Source organism: Scyliorhinus canicula, chromosome 16 (genome assembly GCF_902713615.1).
Source record: "Scyliorhinus canicula chromosome 16, sScyCan1.1, whole genome shotgun sequence".
Taxonomy (NCBI): domain Eukaryota; kingdom Metazoa; phylum Chordata; class Chondrichthyes; order Carcharhiniformes; family Scyliorhinidae; genus Scyliorhinus; species Scyliorhinus canicula.
In genome coordinates, this window is record NC_052161.1 from 106,501,112 (window position 1) to 106,514,877 (window position 13,766).

Below are 13,766 nucleotides of genomic sequence, written 5' to 3' on the forward strand. Positions count from 1 at the left end.
GGCTAATGAGGATTGGAAAATCATCCTCAAGAGCAGCTGCTATTGCCTCCCTGACCTCCTTCAATAGCCTCGGAAACAATCCATCTGGCCCTGGCGACTTATCAACTTTCAAGGATTTCAATCTTTCGAGTACTTCCTCTCTCTTTATGATTACCCATCCAGTATGTCTCAGTGTTTCTCCTGGACTATTATATCTGCATCATCCATTTCCTTTGTAAATACAGAGACAAAATATTAATTTAAAACCCTTCCCACAGCCTCTCCATCTACACACAAATTCCCCTCTGATAGATCCCATTTTTTCTTTAACTAACCTTTTATCATTAATATATTGGTAAAACATCTTAGGGTTATCTTTAACTTTACTTGCTAATCTTTTTTCATGTCCTCTCATTGATTTCCTTATTGACTTTGTCCCTGCATTTCTATACTCGTCTACGCTATCTGCAGTGTTTAGTTCTTTATGCCTATCGCACGCTTTCTTTCTCGGTTTGATCTTCCCCTGTATTCCTCTAGACAACCAGGGGGTTGGGGGGGGGGGTCTAGATTTGTCAGCACCACTTTTACTTTTGGAGGGAATATGTCTACTTTGTACATTTGGGATCTTTTAGTGCTTCCTACTGGTTTTCACAGATTTATCCTCTAACATTGCTGGCCAGCTAACCCAGTTCAAAATTTTTACTCCTGTTTTATCTCTGTCCTTTTCCATGGTAATACTGAATTTAACTAAACTGTGATCACTATGCTCAATATGGTCACCGACTATCACTTCACCCACTTGCCCTTCTTTGTTCGCCAAGATTGGATCTAGAATTGCAACTCCTCTCATTGGGTGTGTCACTAATTGGGTTCTTGTTCTTACAGGCAGAAATTTGCCGACATACTACAGACCAAAATCTGTCTATCCCTCTTTCATAATTTGGGGGTCTATAGTAGTGCGACCCATTGTTGACCCGTTTAGTATATCATCCCCTCTCACAACTGAAATTTATTCCTTAATCATTAGTGCTACTCACCCTCCTTTTTATCTTCCACTGTCCTGCCTGAAAAGTCTGTACCCAGGGATATTGAGCTGCCAATTCTGCCCCTCCTTTAGCTAGGTTTCCGTTATAGCAATGACATCCTGCTTCTATGTCTCTACTTGTGCTATTAACCCATCTATCTTGTTTGTGATACTCCTTGCATTGAAGTATACAGTTTAACTTCACCATTTTCCCTTGCTGAATACTTAAAACTTTGCTTCTCCTGTAATTCCAAGTCTCTCAGTACATCTTCTGCATCACTAGCTAAAGTTCTACCTCCATTTTCCTGATCTGTGTTTGACCTATCTGATCCTATTCCTGGGGTCTTCTCCTCCCCCCCCCCTCCCACCTAGTTTAAATACTCCCCAACAGAACTAGCAAAAAACCCTACTGGGAACTGGTCCTAGCTCTGCCTGGGTGCAAGCTGTCCAGTTTGTACTGGTCCTACCTGCCCCAGAACAGGTCCCAGTGCCTCAAGAATCTGAATCCCTCCCAGCTACACCATCTCTCTAGCCATGCATTCATCTGATCGAGCCTCCTATTCCTGCTCACTCTGGCACGTGGAATGGGGATAATACTGAAATTACTATGTTGGAGGTCCTGCATTTTAAATTATCTCCCAACTTCCTGTACTCGTGTGCAGATTCTCATCTTTTAGTTTACCTATGTCGTTAGTACCAATGTGTACCACGCCCACTGGCTGTTCACGTTCCCTCCCCAGAATGCCCTGCAGCCGTTCTGTGACAGCCGGACGCTGGCACCAGGGAGGCAACATACCAGCCTTGATTCATGTTTGCGGCCACAGAGACGTCATTCTGTGCACCTAACGTTGAATCCCCTATCATTATAGTCCTGCCAATTGTTTTTCACCCACCCATTGGAATAGCAGAGCCACCCATTGTGCTGTGGATTTGGCTGTTGCTGCTTTTTCCTGAGAGACCACCCTCCAATAGTATCCAAAACGGTAGCTGATTGAGACCCAACTTCCAATGGACTCTTGTTAACTCAAGTAGTAACTTTGAATGGCTATCACTTGGTGCTTTCCTTAATCTTTGGTAAGTTTCCTAAATTCAGTACCAACAGTAAAGCCCGTCTTGCTGATTCTTCACTTCTGGCCACGTCAAGAAGAATCCCCCAGAATGCTTCGGTAGTTGCAGGACGCCTCTCAGCAACCTGAGAGCATATCTGTTCCACATCTGGCTGTGGTAGTTTGCAAAGCCAAGCAACCTCCTCTCTGCTGACCACATAACCTATATTCATTGATTTATAGAGAGGCCTATCATCTAATCTCAAAAATGGTTTCCTCTGCAACACGTGGGCTTTGCATCATCATTTTGAGAACCAATGATAACAAAACACTCAGCAGACGGGACTCTGGCACAAGTCCACAATGGCACAAGAGGCAGAGGAAGATGCACTATATGAAATATCTCAATAGCTGTTCTGGTGGATGAAGACTGCAGCAGAATGAAACCTCCAATTATAGACTGTCAGAGAATTTACAGTGCAGGAGGCCATTCGGCCCATCGAGTCTGCACCGGCTCTTGGAAAGAGCACCCTACCCAAGGTCAACACCTCCACCCTATCCCCATAACCCAGTAACCCCACCGAACACTAAGGGAAATTTTGGACACTAAGGGCAATTTATCATGGCCAATCCACCTAACCTGCACATCTTTGGACTGTGGGAGGAAACCGGAGCACCTGGAGGAAACATGCACACACGGGGAGAATGTGCAGACTCCGCACAGACAATGACCCTGACCCAAGCCGGAATCGAACCTGGGACCCTGGAGCTGTGAAGCAATTGTGCTATCCACAATGCTACCGTGCTGCCCACGGCTTCCTTGCCATTGGGTCAAGGTTAAGTTCTGTTGAGACCTGTGCACAGGCAGCTTTTTTTCTGAGCACATCTCCCAAATCCATCGCCGACCAGCAAAGGCAACAGGAGCAGTATTGTATTGTATGGATGCTTCTCGTCATGATCTAGCTCATAGGCTGCAGTAACAAAATGGTCGTCCAGCACTTCGGACAAGGCAAGGTGCCTTTCAGCAGCTGAAACTGGGAGTGAGCAGCCCTCTTTAATATGCACCCAGCTCATTCTTTATTCTCTATCTACAGCAGTAGAAACACATAACTGGCACAAGTAGTAAACTTTGAGATTGAAACCAAGACCCTCATGGATACTGGCTCTGAAGATGATTCATACAGATTCAAAACATTAACACTGCTTTTCTCTTCACAGATGATGCCAGACCTGCTGAGCTTTTCCATATTTCCAGTTTCTATCCCTCAAGGGCACACCCTCCAGTTGACACCCAGAGTGCCGGAAACCTCTGGTGATATGACATTGACATAGCTGATTAGTGAGACCTGGTGAGCTGAAGAGGGGCAGCTCAAGGGACCTTGGAAAGGAAAATTAGAAGAAGAACGCAGAGTTCACGGAGTTAGATTTGGCATCAAGAATGAATTCATTAACAGGCTTCATGAGAACTCATTAACCGGCTTCATCTCTTGGAATAGATAAGTGCCTCATGACTTTGTCTCAAACTGGCAAGGAGCCAATTCACCACCATGGTCAGTGCATATGCCCCAACTCTGGATGGCAACAATGAATCAAGGCAAAATTTGACCAAGCTCTCTGCTGTGTTCCAAAGGAGCACAGTCAGAAGTCTTACAACACCAGGTTAAAGTCCAACAGGTGTGTTTCAAACATGAGCTTTCGGAAGGAGCAGTGCTCCGAAAGCTCGTGTTTGAAACAAACCTGTTGGGCTTTAACCTGGTGTTGTAAGACTTCTTACTGTGTTCACCCCAGTCCAACGCCGACATCTCCACATCGTGTTCCAAAGGAGGACAAGCTATTCCTCTCAGTAATCTGAATGTCAGAATTGAAAGAAATCCAAGTCTCTGGAATGGAACTATTGGTAGGGAAGATGTTGGAAATGTCAATTCCAATAGCATTCTTCTTGCCAAATGCTAGAACATGGGTTTATCACCATACCCTATTCCATCAGAAGAACAAGTTCAAAAAATCATGGCCGCACCCACAGTCCCAGGACTGGCACTTGATCGATTAAATCATTTCCCATGCTCAGAATGCAAAGAGGTCCGCAACAAGAGAGCAATGACAGGGGCTGATGACTATTGGACCAATCTTTCACTCATGCATTTAATTATGTCCATCAAATTAGCTCCCAAACAATGGGGTACAACAGAAGAGATGTCCACGAAAGATCAATGTTGAAGCTCTGAACAATCCAATCAAAAGAGACTGATTCCAATAAAGCTTTGGGGAAAAATTTTCAAACTAGGGCAGCATGGTAGCACAAGTAGATACCACTGTGGCTTCACAGCGCCAGGGTCCCAGGTTCAATTCCCTGCTGGATCATTATCTGTGCGGAGTCTGCACGTTCTCCTAGTGTGTGCGTGGGTTTCCTCCGGGTGCTCCGGTTTCCACCCACAGTCCAAAGATGTGCAGGTTAGGTGGATTGGCCATGATAAATTACCCTGGTGACCAAAAAGGTTAGATGGGGTAATTGGGTTATGGGGATAGGGTGGAAGTGAGGGTTTAAGTGGGTCAGCGCAGACTCGATGGGCCGAATGTCTTCCTTCTGCACTGTATGTTTTATGTTCCATGTTCACTCACGAACAGGAGAAGAGTGCCACAAGTGCTGGGGGTGTCCTTAAGTCGAATATCATTAAACCCGCAAAAAACATTTTGGATTTTCTGTCAGGAAACAACAGGACGAAAATGACCAGGCTATCAATGAACTAACCGAGTGCAAGTGCAAGACTTTTTGCACTTGGCGAATGACCCAAACTCAAGGCAAACTTGCCAACACGTGAAGGCCGAGGTACAAAGGTGCACCAGCAATGTAACAAACATGTGGTGAGCAGACAAGGAAATTGAATACCTTGCTGACATAAGTAATATCCATGACTTCTTTGATCATTTATGGCCCAAGTACACAAGGACCAGTTTCTCTGGGGCCTGAGATTGGGAGACATCTAATCAAGGAAAGGGACGCTTTCAACATCAGTTAATTGGAAGATTATAAATACCTTTTCAATCAAAATCAATTGTTGGCACAAGTGCTTGCACACCCTGAGAGAGCCAGGCTCAGAGCTCCATCAGCACCTACGGAGGTGATGACAGCCGTCACACAAATGAAGTATAACACAATATTATTTGATGGAAATCCCACTGAAATCTTTAAGAGCAGAAGGTAGGAACTAACGTTACAGCTCTATCCCCTTAACCTAGAGATCTGGACTGAAGGTAAAGTTCCAAATGATGTCGTGGCCACCATGATTGTGACAATCCGCAAAAGGGGGACAAATCTAACCAGTATGAATTACAGAGGCATGTCTCTGCTTTCCACTGCAGGAAAGATCATTGCAAGATTCCTCCTAAATCAACATATTACACTTGAAAAGCTACTCCCCTGCAGGCTGAGGCCTTCAAGGGGCATGGTCAACATGATCTTTACAGTTAGTCAACGACAAGAAAAACATTGTGAGCAACATTAACCTCTCTACATGGTGTTCTTTGACTGTACAAATGCTTTTGATTCTGTAAATCATGAGACACTCTGGAAAATCATGAAGGATGGATACCCTCCAAAATTCATCATCATCTTTCACTTGCTGCATGATGGCGTGCAAGCAGTGATCCTTAACAATGGATTTGTGGTTAAGAGAGGAGTAATACAAGATTGCAGCTCTGTCCTAACATTTTTTTAAATCTTCCTTGCTGCCATGCTCTGTCGGACAGGAGACAAGCTCCCTGATGTGCAGCTTATTTATTCAATGAATGGTGAACTACTTAATTTCAGTCACAACTATTAAAAGTTAAGACCACCCTGATCTCAATCTTTGAGCTCCAATACCCTGATGATGCCAGAAAATCATTGACACATTTTCTGAGGCATACAAGATGAGACTAACACTCAACATTCAGAAGGCCAAAAGTCCTCCGAATGCTAATGCCCCAGCTCCATTGTTTAGGATTCATGATGAGTGCCTAGGAAATGCAAAACACTTCCAATACCTTGGAAGTTATCTTCATAGAAGGCTGACATTGCCTAAGTAATCCAGCATTGCCTGAAATGTGCTGGTGCAGCGTTTGGTCACCCGAAGCGATATTTGAAGATCGCAACACCAAAACTGAAACCAAGGTCATGGTCTACCGCTTGTGACTCCTTCCTTATTGTATGGGGCTAAAACATGGACAATGGCACATCAAAGCACTGGAGTCGTATCATCAATGCTACCTTCAGAACATCTCACATGTTAAGTAGGAGGACAGACACACCAACATCAGTGTCCTCTCACATGCAGGAACCACAAATACTGAGATTATGATCATCCACCATCAATTTTGTTGAATTAGACATATACTTCAGAGGTCAAGATACCAGGGTCCCAAAGTAGTTCTTCTTCGTGCAGCTTAGTCAGGGGAGATGTGAAGCATTTTTGTTTGTACTGAATGCCAACATGAAACAAATGCAACATTTACATATACTCCTGGGAGACCTTTACCTTGGACCAAACCAGATGGCATCAGAGTCTATAGAAAAGATCCAGGCATTTTGAGAATCAATGATAAAAAAAATAAAGAGGAAAAGCAAAAGTGGCAAAATGAACTTGTCATGACCTGAACTGGTTATACACAAACAGACATCCTACATCATGTTAAAATACCCTGGGCTAGTACCCGGTGAATTTGAGTCCCACAAGCCCCGGAGTCCAAACACAAGTGAATTAACCAATGATTCGTATATTTTCCTGAGATCTTTGACCCTTGTCTGCTCCAATGACATACAGGCACCAGATTTGCAAGTAAAATAGTTAAACAACTGTTTATTTACAACAGGAGCAGAGATAAATGTGTAATGGTGATAATAAAACAATGGTCTGCTAATACATAGAATTTACAGTGCAGAAGGAGGCCATTCGGCCCATCGAGTCTGCACCGGCTCTTGGAAAGAGCACCCCACTTAATTCCCACACCTCCACCCTATCCCAGTAACCTAATAATCCTACCTAACCCTCTTTGGACACTAATGGCACTTTAACATGACCAATCCACCTAACCTGCACATCTTTGGACTGTGGGAGGAAACCAAAGCACCCGGAGGAAACCCACGCAGACACAGGGAGAACATGCAGGCTCCGCACAGACAGGGACCCAAGGCTGAAATCGAACCCGAGACCATGGCGCTGTGAAGCAACCGTGCTAACCACTGTGCTACCATGCTGCTCATAATCAAATTATTCACCTAACCCCGGCTCACCTTCCACCCAGACAAACACAAGACAGACACACAATGGGAGTAGGGAAGGGCCAAAATAACAGGGATTAAACTGGGACTGAGAGATGTGGATCTTCGCTGCTGAGGTTGTGTCTTGGTCAACGGCGATCTTCTCAGGACACAAAGTATTGAAAACCATTCATTGGTTCAGAACTTTCAATACCACCTTTAATCAGAACACTCAGAATGCAAGACTTCCTCTGGGGAGTTACCTTCTCCTTCCCTGACTTGGGATTTCACAGAGAAGATTCTCCTCATATCTGTGCAATTCCAACTTGCATAGTCTTACACCTCACAATTGTAACAGTAGACAAGTACTGATAGACATTTTTATATGTTGCATGGTCTCACTGATAACAATGAAAATTATGTTTTTTGGGGTTACATTGGTTGGAGGAGGAATTTTGGTCAGGGCACTGGAAAATGCCCTTAATCTTCTTCAAATGGTAACAACATTTTTAACATCCATTGGAACAGGAAACGGGGGGCAGTTTGACACTACAACCAAAATACAATATCTCCAAAAAAACTGCGTGGAAAATAAACCTAGAATATTGCTTAAGCCTTGCAGTGGGACTTGAGAACATAACCTGCAATTAGCCCTTAGGGGTGCAAGTGCACTTAATTTCTAATCATTAGTAGCCAAACAAAGCAATCGAGATTCCAAAATAAACAACCTCTAATGCATTCCCTACAGATTAGCAACATAACATACAAGAATTTTAAACTGATAAGTTTAACATAAAACATGCTCATCTCTAGAGTTCGACATTAACCAACTGAGGCCATGAATTAGTGAATCTCTAACATGTGTTTGGCTCAGTCTATATCCAGATGCACACCACTGTTGCTCTGGGTTTTCAATGGAACCTAGTCCGTGATTACATGTTCAGTCAGATTCATGACATGTGTCTAAAATAGCCGGATGAAGTCATTGCAGGCTGCTTCACACATAATCTCCCTCTATTTCAATTGCTCGCATGTTGATATGCAGAAAATGAAAGAACTCACCTCATTAAATGATGCAAACCTGGTCAACAATATGTGGAATTTTTAACGTAATAATGCCCTATGTTAGTGTGCTATTTTCTGTGCATCACTAGCATCAGCATAAACCCATTAGCTGCTCCAGAAACACAACTGGAGAAAGGTACTGCAAACCAAAAGGATACTTACTTCTTTGTTCCCATGTATGCACATTTGTAGAACGTAAAAAATATTAATGTTGGGGAATGGATCGCGCTCCATAATTAACTTGCAGAATTGCATCAGGAAAATCTCAAACGCATTATGGTATATAGGCCCAAATCTTCTTGTCTCTGGAGACCAGACACATCACTGTGTTGTGTGTTGGGACTTTGCGTAAGTCCTATGGAAGGCGTAGTTACCTACATGGGAACTGCCGGGAAGTTTCAATTTAACAATGGGCAGTTCCCCAGGACCTTCCACAAATGTCTCCAACCCTGAGTTAGAGTCAGAGATTTGGGACAGTTCCGGTGTACTTACCGGGATAGTTACCCAGGGAATGTTAGACAGATTAAAACCTGGTCTAACATTTTGGTAACTACACAACTGGTCCCAATCTCTCAAACTGATCCCCATCCACCACCCCCCCTGAATCAATCCAATCACCATACTAAACCTCAAATGAGTCCCGACCACCCGATTAACTCCAATCACCCTTCTAACCATCAGACTAGCCTCTCGATCGCATCCCACTACCCTCCCAATGCCCCCATCTCTCTATCTTCCCAACTTGACCCTAATGCCACCTCACTCTACTATCCACCTAACCACCTAATTCTTTAATTCCTTCTCCTTCCTTGTCAAAAGATCAATATCAACATGGATGCAATAGGTTGACTAATTTTCCTCTGTGCTGTAAAATGTTCTACCAATTTTCAGCATAATAAATTAACCACTCTAGTTAGTAAATATCTCATTATAATCACATGATGAATTCTCTCCAACTTTGTAGATACATCAACATTGGCTAATCTGCCTGAAGGAGACTAACCCGAATTCTCTTCGACATCGACCAGTTTTGTTCCAAGTTATAGAAACACTGTCTAGGGTTTTCTTTCCATCCTCCTGAGTGTGTTGCCTAGATCCCTCATAACATTATCAACTCGTCAGTGTGAGAAACCATGGGCGCAAACCTTCAATTTACCATTCCATGGCACATCACTATGTAGCAGTGACACACTGTTCCACTATACTTGCAAAATCGATCCTTAAAACTTTGAAATGGCTTGTTCTTGAAAAATATATAATTTGACCTACTCCAGATTTGAAACATTTTCTTTCAATCCGCAAATGTGTAAAAGACGTCTAATTGACTCATGCTAGATAACTAAGCCCAATATTGTTCTCATTGTGTTACTGCATCCAGTGCTCACACAAAATATCCAAAGTCATGAAAATATGCAATTTCCCACTGAATTAGAAAAATTGCCATGCTGATAACATAGAACATCACAAAAAACCTTCAAAAATAAAACGAATAAAACAGTGAAGTAAAATCACCAACATAGCAGGCCTTTTAAAGGAAATCATGAATACTGGTGAAATATTTATCACTTTGTGAGGTTTAACTATCCAATTGTACCTGATGGCAAAATTAAGCTGAATTTCTGCACCATTAAAAAGCGTACAGGCATACAAAACACATTGTGTAATGTTTATATAAGACAATTATTTTGTAATACATACCACATTATTGCCCTGTAAATCTACACTACTGCCATTGCAACATTTAGTGCCTTTCTATGTATCAAAGCACAGCTTCTGCCAATTATTGTTTGAATGACTAGTCAGGTGAAGAGTATAAAGCATTATTTACCATCATCCTGAAAGTTGTTAGCTATTGAAAGGAAACACACCTCACAAGTCTTTCCAGATACAGAAACACAGCCAAAACCAGCAGCTTTAAATTTTGGCAACGTTTAATCAATTTCTATTGCACTAATCAGTAATAAAATGGAATGATTTCAAGGTTGTAATTCTAATGTGAGAGGGGAGGGAGTTCAGTGTCATTTATCACGTATTCAAGATACTCTTGCTTGTTTAGGGCAGTGTTTGAATGCCTGATTAGATTAAAACTTAGTCACTCCTTCCTGCCTACTAACGTACAATATTTATATCTAAACCTACCATTCATTGTTCTATAGATACTTGTGTCATAAAAAAAATGGAGATTCTGGTGGTATTGAGGAAAACATTTCCAAATAAACCTAACGTTAATAGTCTTTTATTGCACCTCCAACTATGTGCAAATTAAAATATTTCTAAATTATAATGATCGACGACTCTCAGTTCAAGTCCACCTGAAATATTCAACTTGAAATAGGGAAATTCAAAGGCAAATGAGATTTTTGCAACACTAATAAACCAAAGACAGAAAATGAAATTACACAGATTGGCAGATCGTATCCTAAAATGTTCTGCCACTGTAATTATTTGTTTCAGTGGATAGACTGGCCTGCTTTGTTAATCTTTGGCACTATGATCATACAAGCACATAGTGAACTAGCATTTCAGTGGTCAAGTTAAGTACCCAATTGCTCGATAATTATATTTTCCTTTTTTGAGATTTGCGTTCTTTAAGGCAAGGGGCTTTCTTGCAATAGAATAGAACATCAAGGTATTGAGCAATAAGCACCTGTGTCGGGTTAAACATAGTTGGATAGTGTCTTGATTTTCAGGTTGACTGTGGTTTTTCATTTTTGTTATCAGAATAATGAAACTGGGTCAATTCCTGTAACTGCAGCAAACTGAGATCCAGATCTCCTGTGCCCTGAATTACAGAAGCACCAAAATTAACAGAGCAGAAAATGAAGTGCTCTACCGAACAAAAATCTTTATCCCCAGGATCGAAGAGCAGACCCTCCAACTCCACCCGATGCTCGTATTTCTCTAAACAAATTGCCAATTCAGGGCAGTCTTTTGCTGTTAGCCCATGCTCAATAGCAACTGGGTTGAGATAGCCCAAACTAACTTCACATACCGAGCCCTTACTGATTCCAGAATGAAAACAGTTCTGTCACAATATTCTGGGCTGGATTTAAATCCCAGACTCATGTAAAAAGTCTGCCTTTAACCAGGGACCCGTAACAGGTTTCAGACCAGAATTTATACACACGGGAATTTAGGAACATACTTGGTTTTGTGAGCTAAAGCAATTAATGCATAAATATTCACACCTATAATTTGTTTTCACCTTTTTTCCAAGTTGAAATACCAATGAAGAAAGTGTGTCCATTGCCGTCTGACGCAATTCTGGAGTGCAATCAAGCGTTCGCACTATTGGATGAATAATCCTTGAGGCATAATCTGTGAAGTCCAGAGATTCTGTCAGACGATCCAGAGTCTCCAGGGCAACCCTTGTAGATTAGGAAATAAGGCAGATGCACAATCAACATTTTGTGATTCCTCCTTCTAGCCATGGGAATACTTGACTACGGTAACTCCATGTACATGGAGACTACTATTTTGCTCGTTGTAGGCTTTCCATAAAAGTCTCACTATGTTCAGATACTATACTTCTCCACAAGTTGCGCATTGCTTCCAATGTTTGATTTGGGCAATCAGGCCAAAATGGACAGCAATAAGTTAACTGCAGTACTATTAGCCTTAGTGTTACTTTGAAGCAAATTACAGATCAATGGCTTTGTTACATATAGCACAAAGTGGATGACCCCTCCCCCAACACACACACACACACCCAACCCAACAGTTCTCAATATGTGAATCGACATCTTTTATTACAATGCTGAAATTAGGTTTAAAAGGAACCAATCCACTTGAAATCTATGTAATTCTGAAACTTTTTGTGGAACCGACAAAAAATGCATTTGCACTACTTTTAAAGAAGAAATGAATTATGGATACTAATGACAGTATAATAAAACTTATTTTTGAAGGGTCTACAGAAAATGTCAAACTGAAAATATACAACTTACTTTCTAGGTCCTAGTGGCACTTCCTGTCCATCAAACAGTTTGACAATTGGAGGAAGCAAAAGATGCAGATAATCATCCAGGTTTGCTCCAAAAAGCTGTATTGCATTGAGTAACTGCAAAAAGAAGTATACAAGGGAAATTTATAACAAGAGCACATTTATGCCTTGAACTGTGAAACTGATGTACTTAAACTGGAATGGAGCACAATTGGCCGGGAGCATTTTGCATTTAGAAACAAAATACTATACAGGGCTATATAATTATTTAGCATTACTAATTAAAACTAACTAATAAATTACCCTCATCACTGAATACTACGGAGAAATACATTTTACTATTCACCCAAACTCTTAACTTCAATAGTGAGAGGATCATCCAGTGATGACATATAGCGCAGGGTGCGTCTAATATGGTGACATAGGCAGTTTAGAGAGCATTCAATTCCTTGTTGTCAATAGTGTGATAAAATACATCCAATCCAGAGACTAAAAAGATAAAATGGATTGTGACAATAAGTATTTTCCTAATGTAAGAAAGTGCATTTTTAAAGCTATGTTAGGTTGAAAACTGGCAATGACTTAAAAATTGCGTTTACTGGAAAAGCCAATCTGACTGAACATGTGTCAATACCAGTTGAGCCACAGAGATATTGAATAGAGTGCGCATCATGGAGGTATTACTCATTTTTAACTGCAACCCTTTTACCTAATTTCTTTATGGTCAATAGTCAATTAATTCAAATGGTGTTTTAAAACTAGGTGACAAATGGATTTTACTAATTAGTATGTGGTTTGCCAACCCTGTGTTGCAATTTAATTTTGTTAGTCATCATCTTTTTATGTTGCATCACTTAAAAAACTTAGTCATTAGTTACTAGAGAATGGGCTGTAAAACATCAGTGCTAATTTCGGATAGCTTTCTTAGTTCTACTAAGCTTTCAAACACATTTTTGTACACATACCCACAGCAGAGTCCAACAGCTTAATAAATTTTAAAGATGTTCAAAGCATGAAAGAAAAATCTGCAAGGGATTGAGAATAGGATGTTTTGGCTCGGGAGTATTTCAACGACAAAACACCAGCTCCAGCAGCTAATGTTATCAAAACTCCAAATGGCTCACCTTGATTGTGACACTGCGACCAGAACTTGTGTCATGCATGAAGACACGAAGCATGTGAGGAACCAGCTGCGGCAGATAAAGTTTAAACTCTCCTCCCAAAGCAACAACAATCTGCTCAATAACCAGGATGATAGTGTTCTGCATTTGGTTGTTAAGTGTCCAATATTCCTGGAAGCATTTAAAAAAATCAAATTTTGCTGCAATCAAAACTTATATATATTCTTTCAAAAAAAAGATTACAAAGAACAAAGAACAATGCAACACAGGAACAGGCCCTTCAGCTTTCCAAGCCTGTACTGGTCATGATACCACCATTGGTCAAAACCCTCAGCACTTCCTGGCACCGTAT

At 41.3% G+C, this 13,766-nt stretch overlaps 1 protein-coding gene across 2 annotated transcripts in view; it reads right to left on the bottom strand.

Annotated features, from left to right (window-relative positions):
• mtor (mechanistic target of rapamycin kinase) overlaps positions 1–13,766 on the bottom strand; it is a 342,907-nt gene that overhangs the window by 236,310 nt on the left and 92,831 nt on the right. For both annotated transcript variants that reach the window (XM_038821832.1, XM_038821833.1), the window contains 3 exons: positions 13,418–13,585; positions 12,298–12,410; positions 11,556–11,718 (listed from right to left, as the gene is read on the bottom strand). In XM_038821832.1, the coding sequence (XP_038677760.1) occupies positions 11,556–11,718; positions 12,298–12,410; positions 13,418–13,585 (444 nt within the window). The remainder of the gene's footprint in view (positions 1–11,555; positions 11,719–12,297; positions 12,411–13,417; positions 13,586–13,766) is intronic.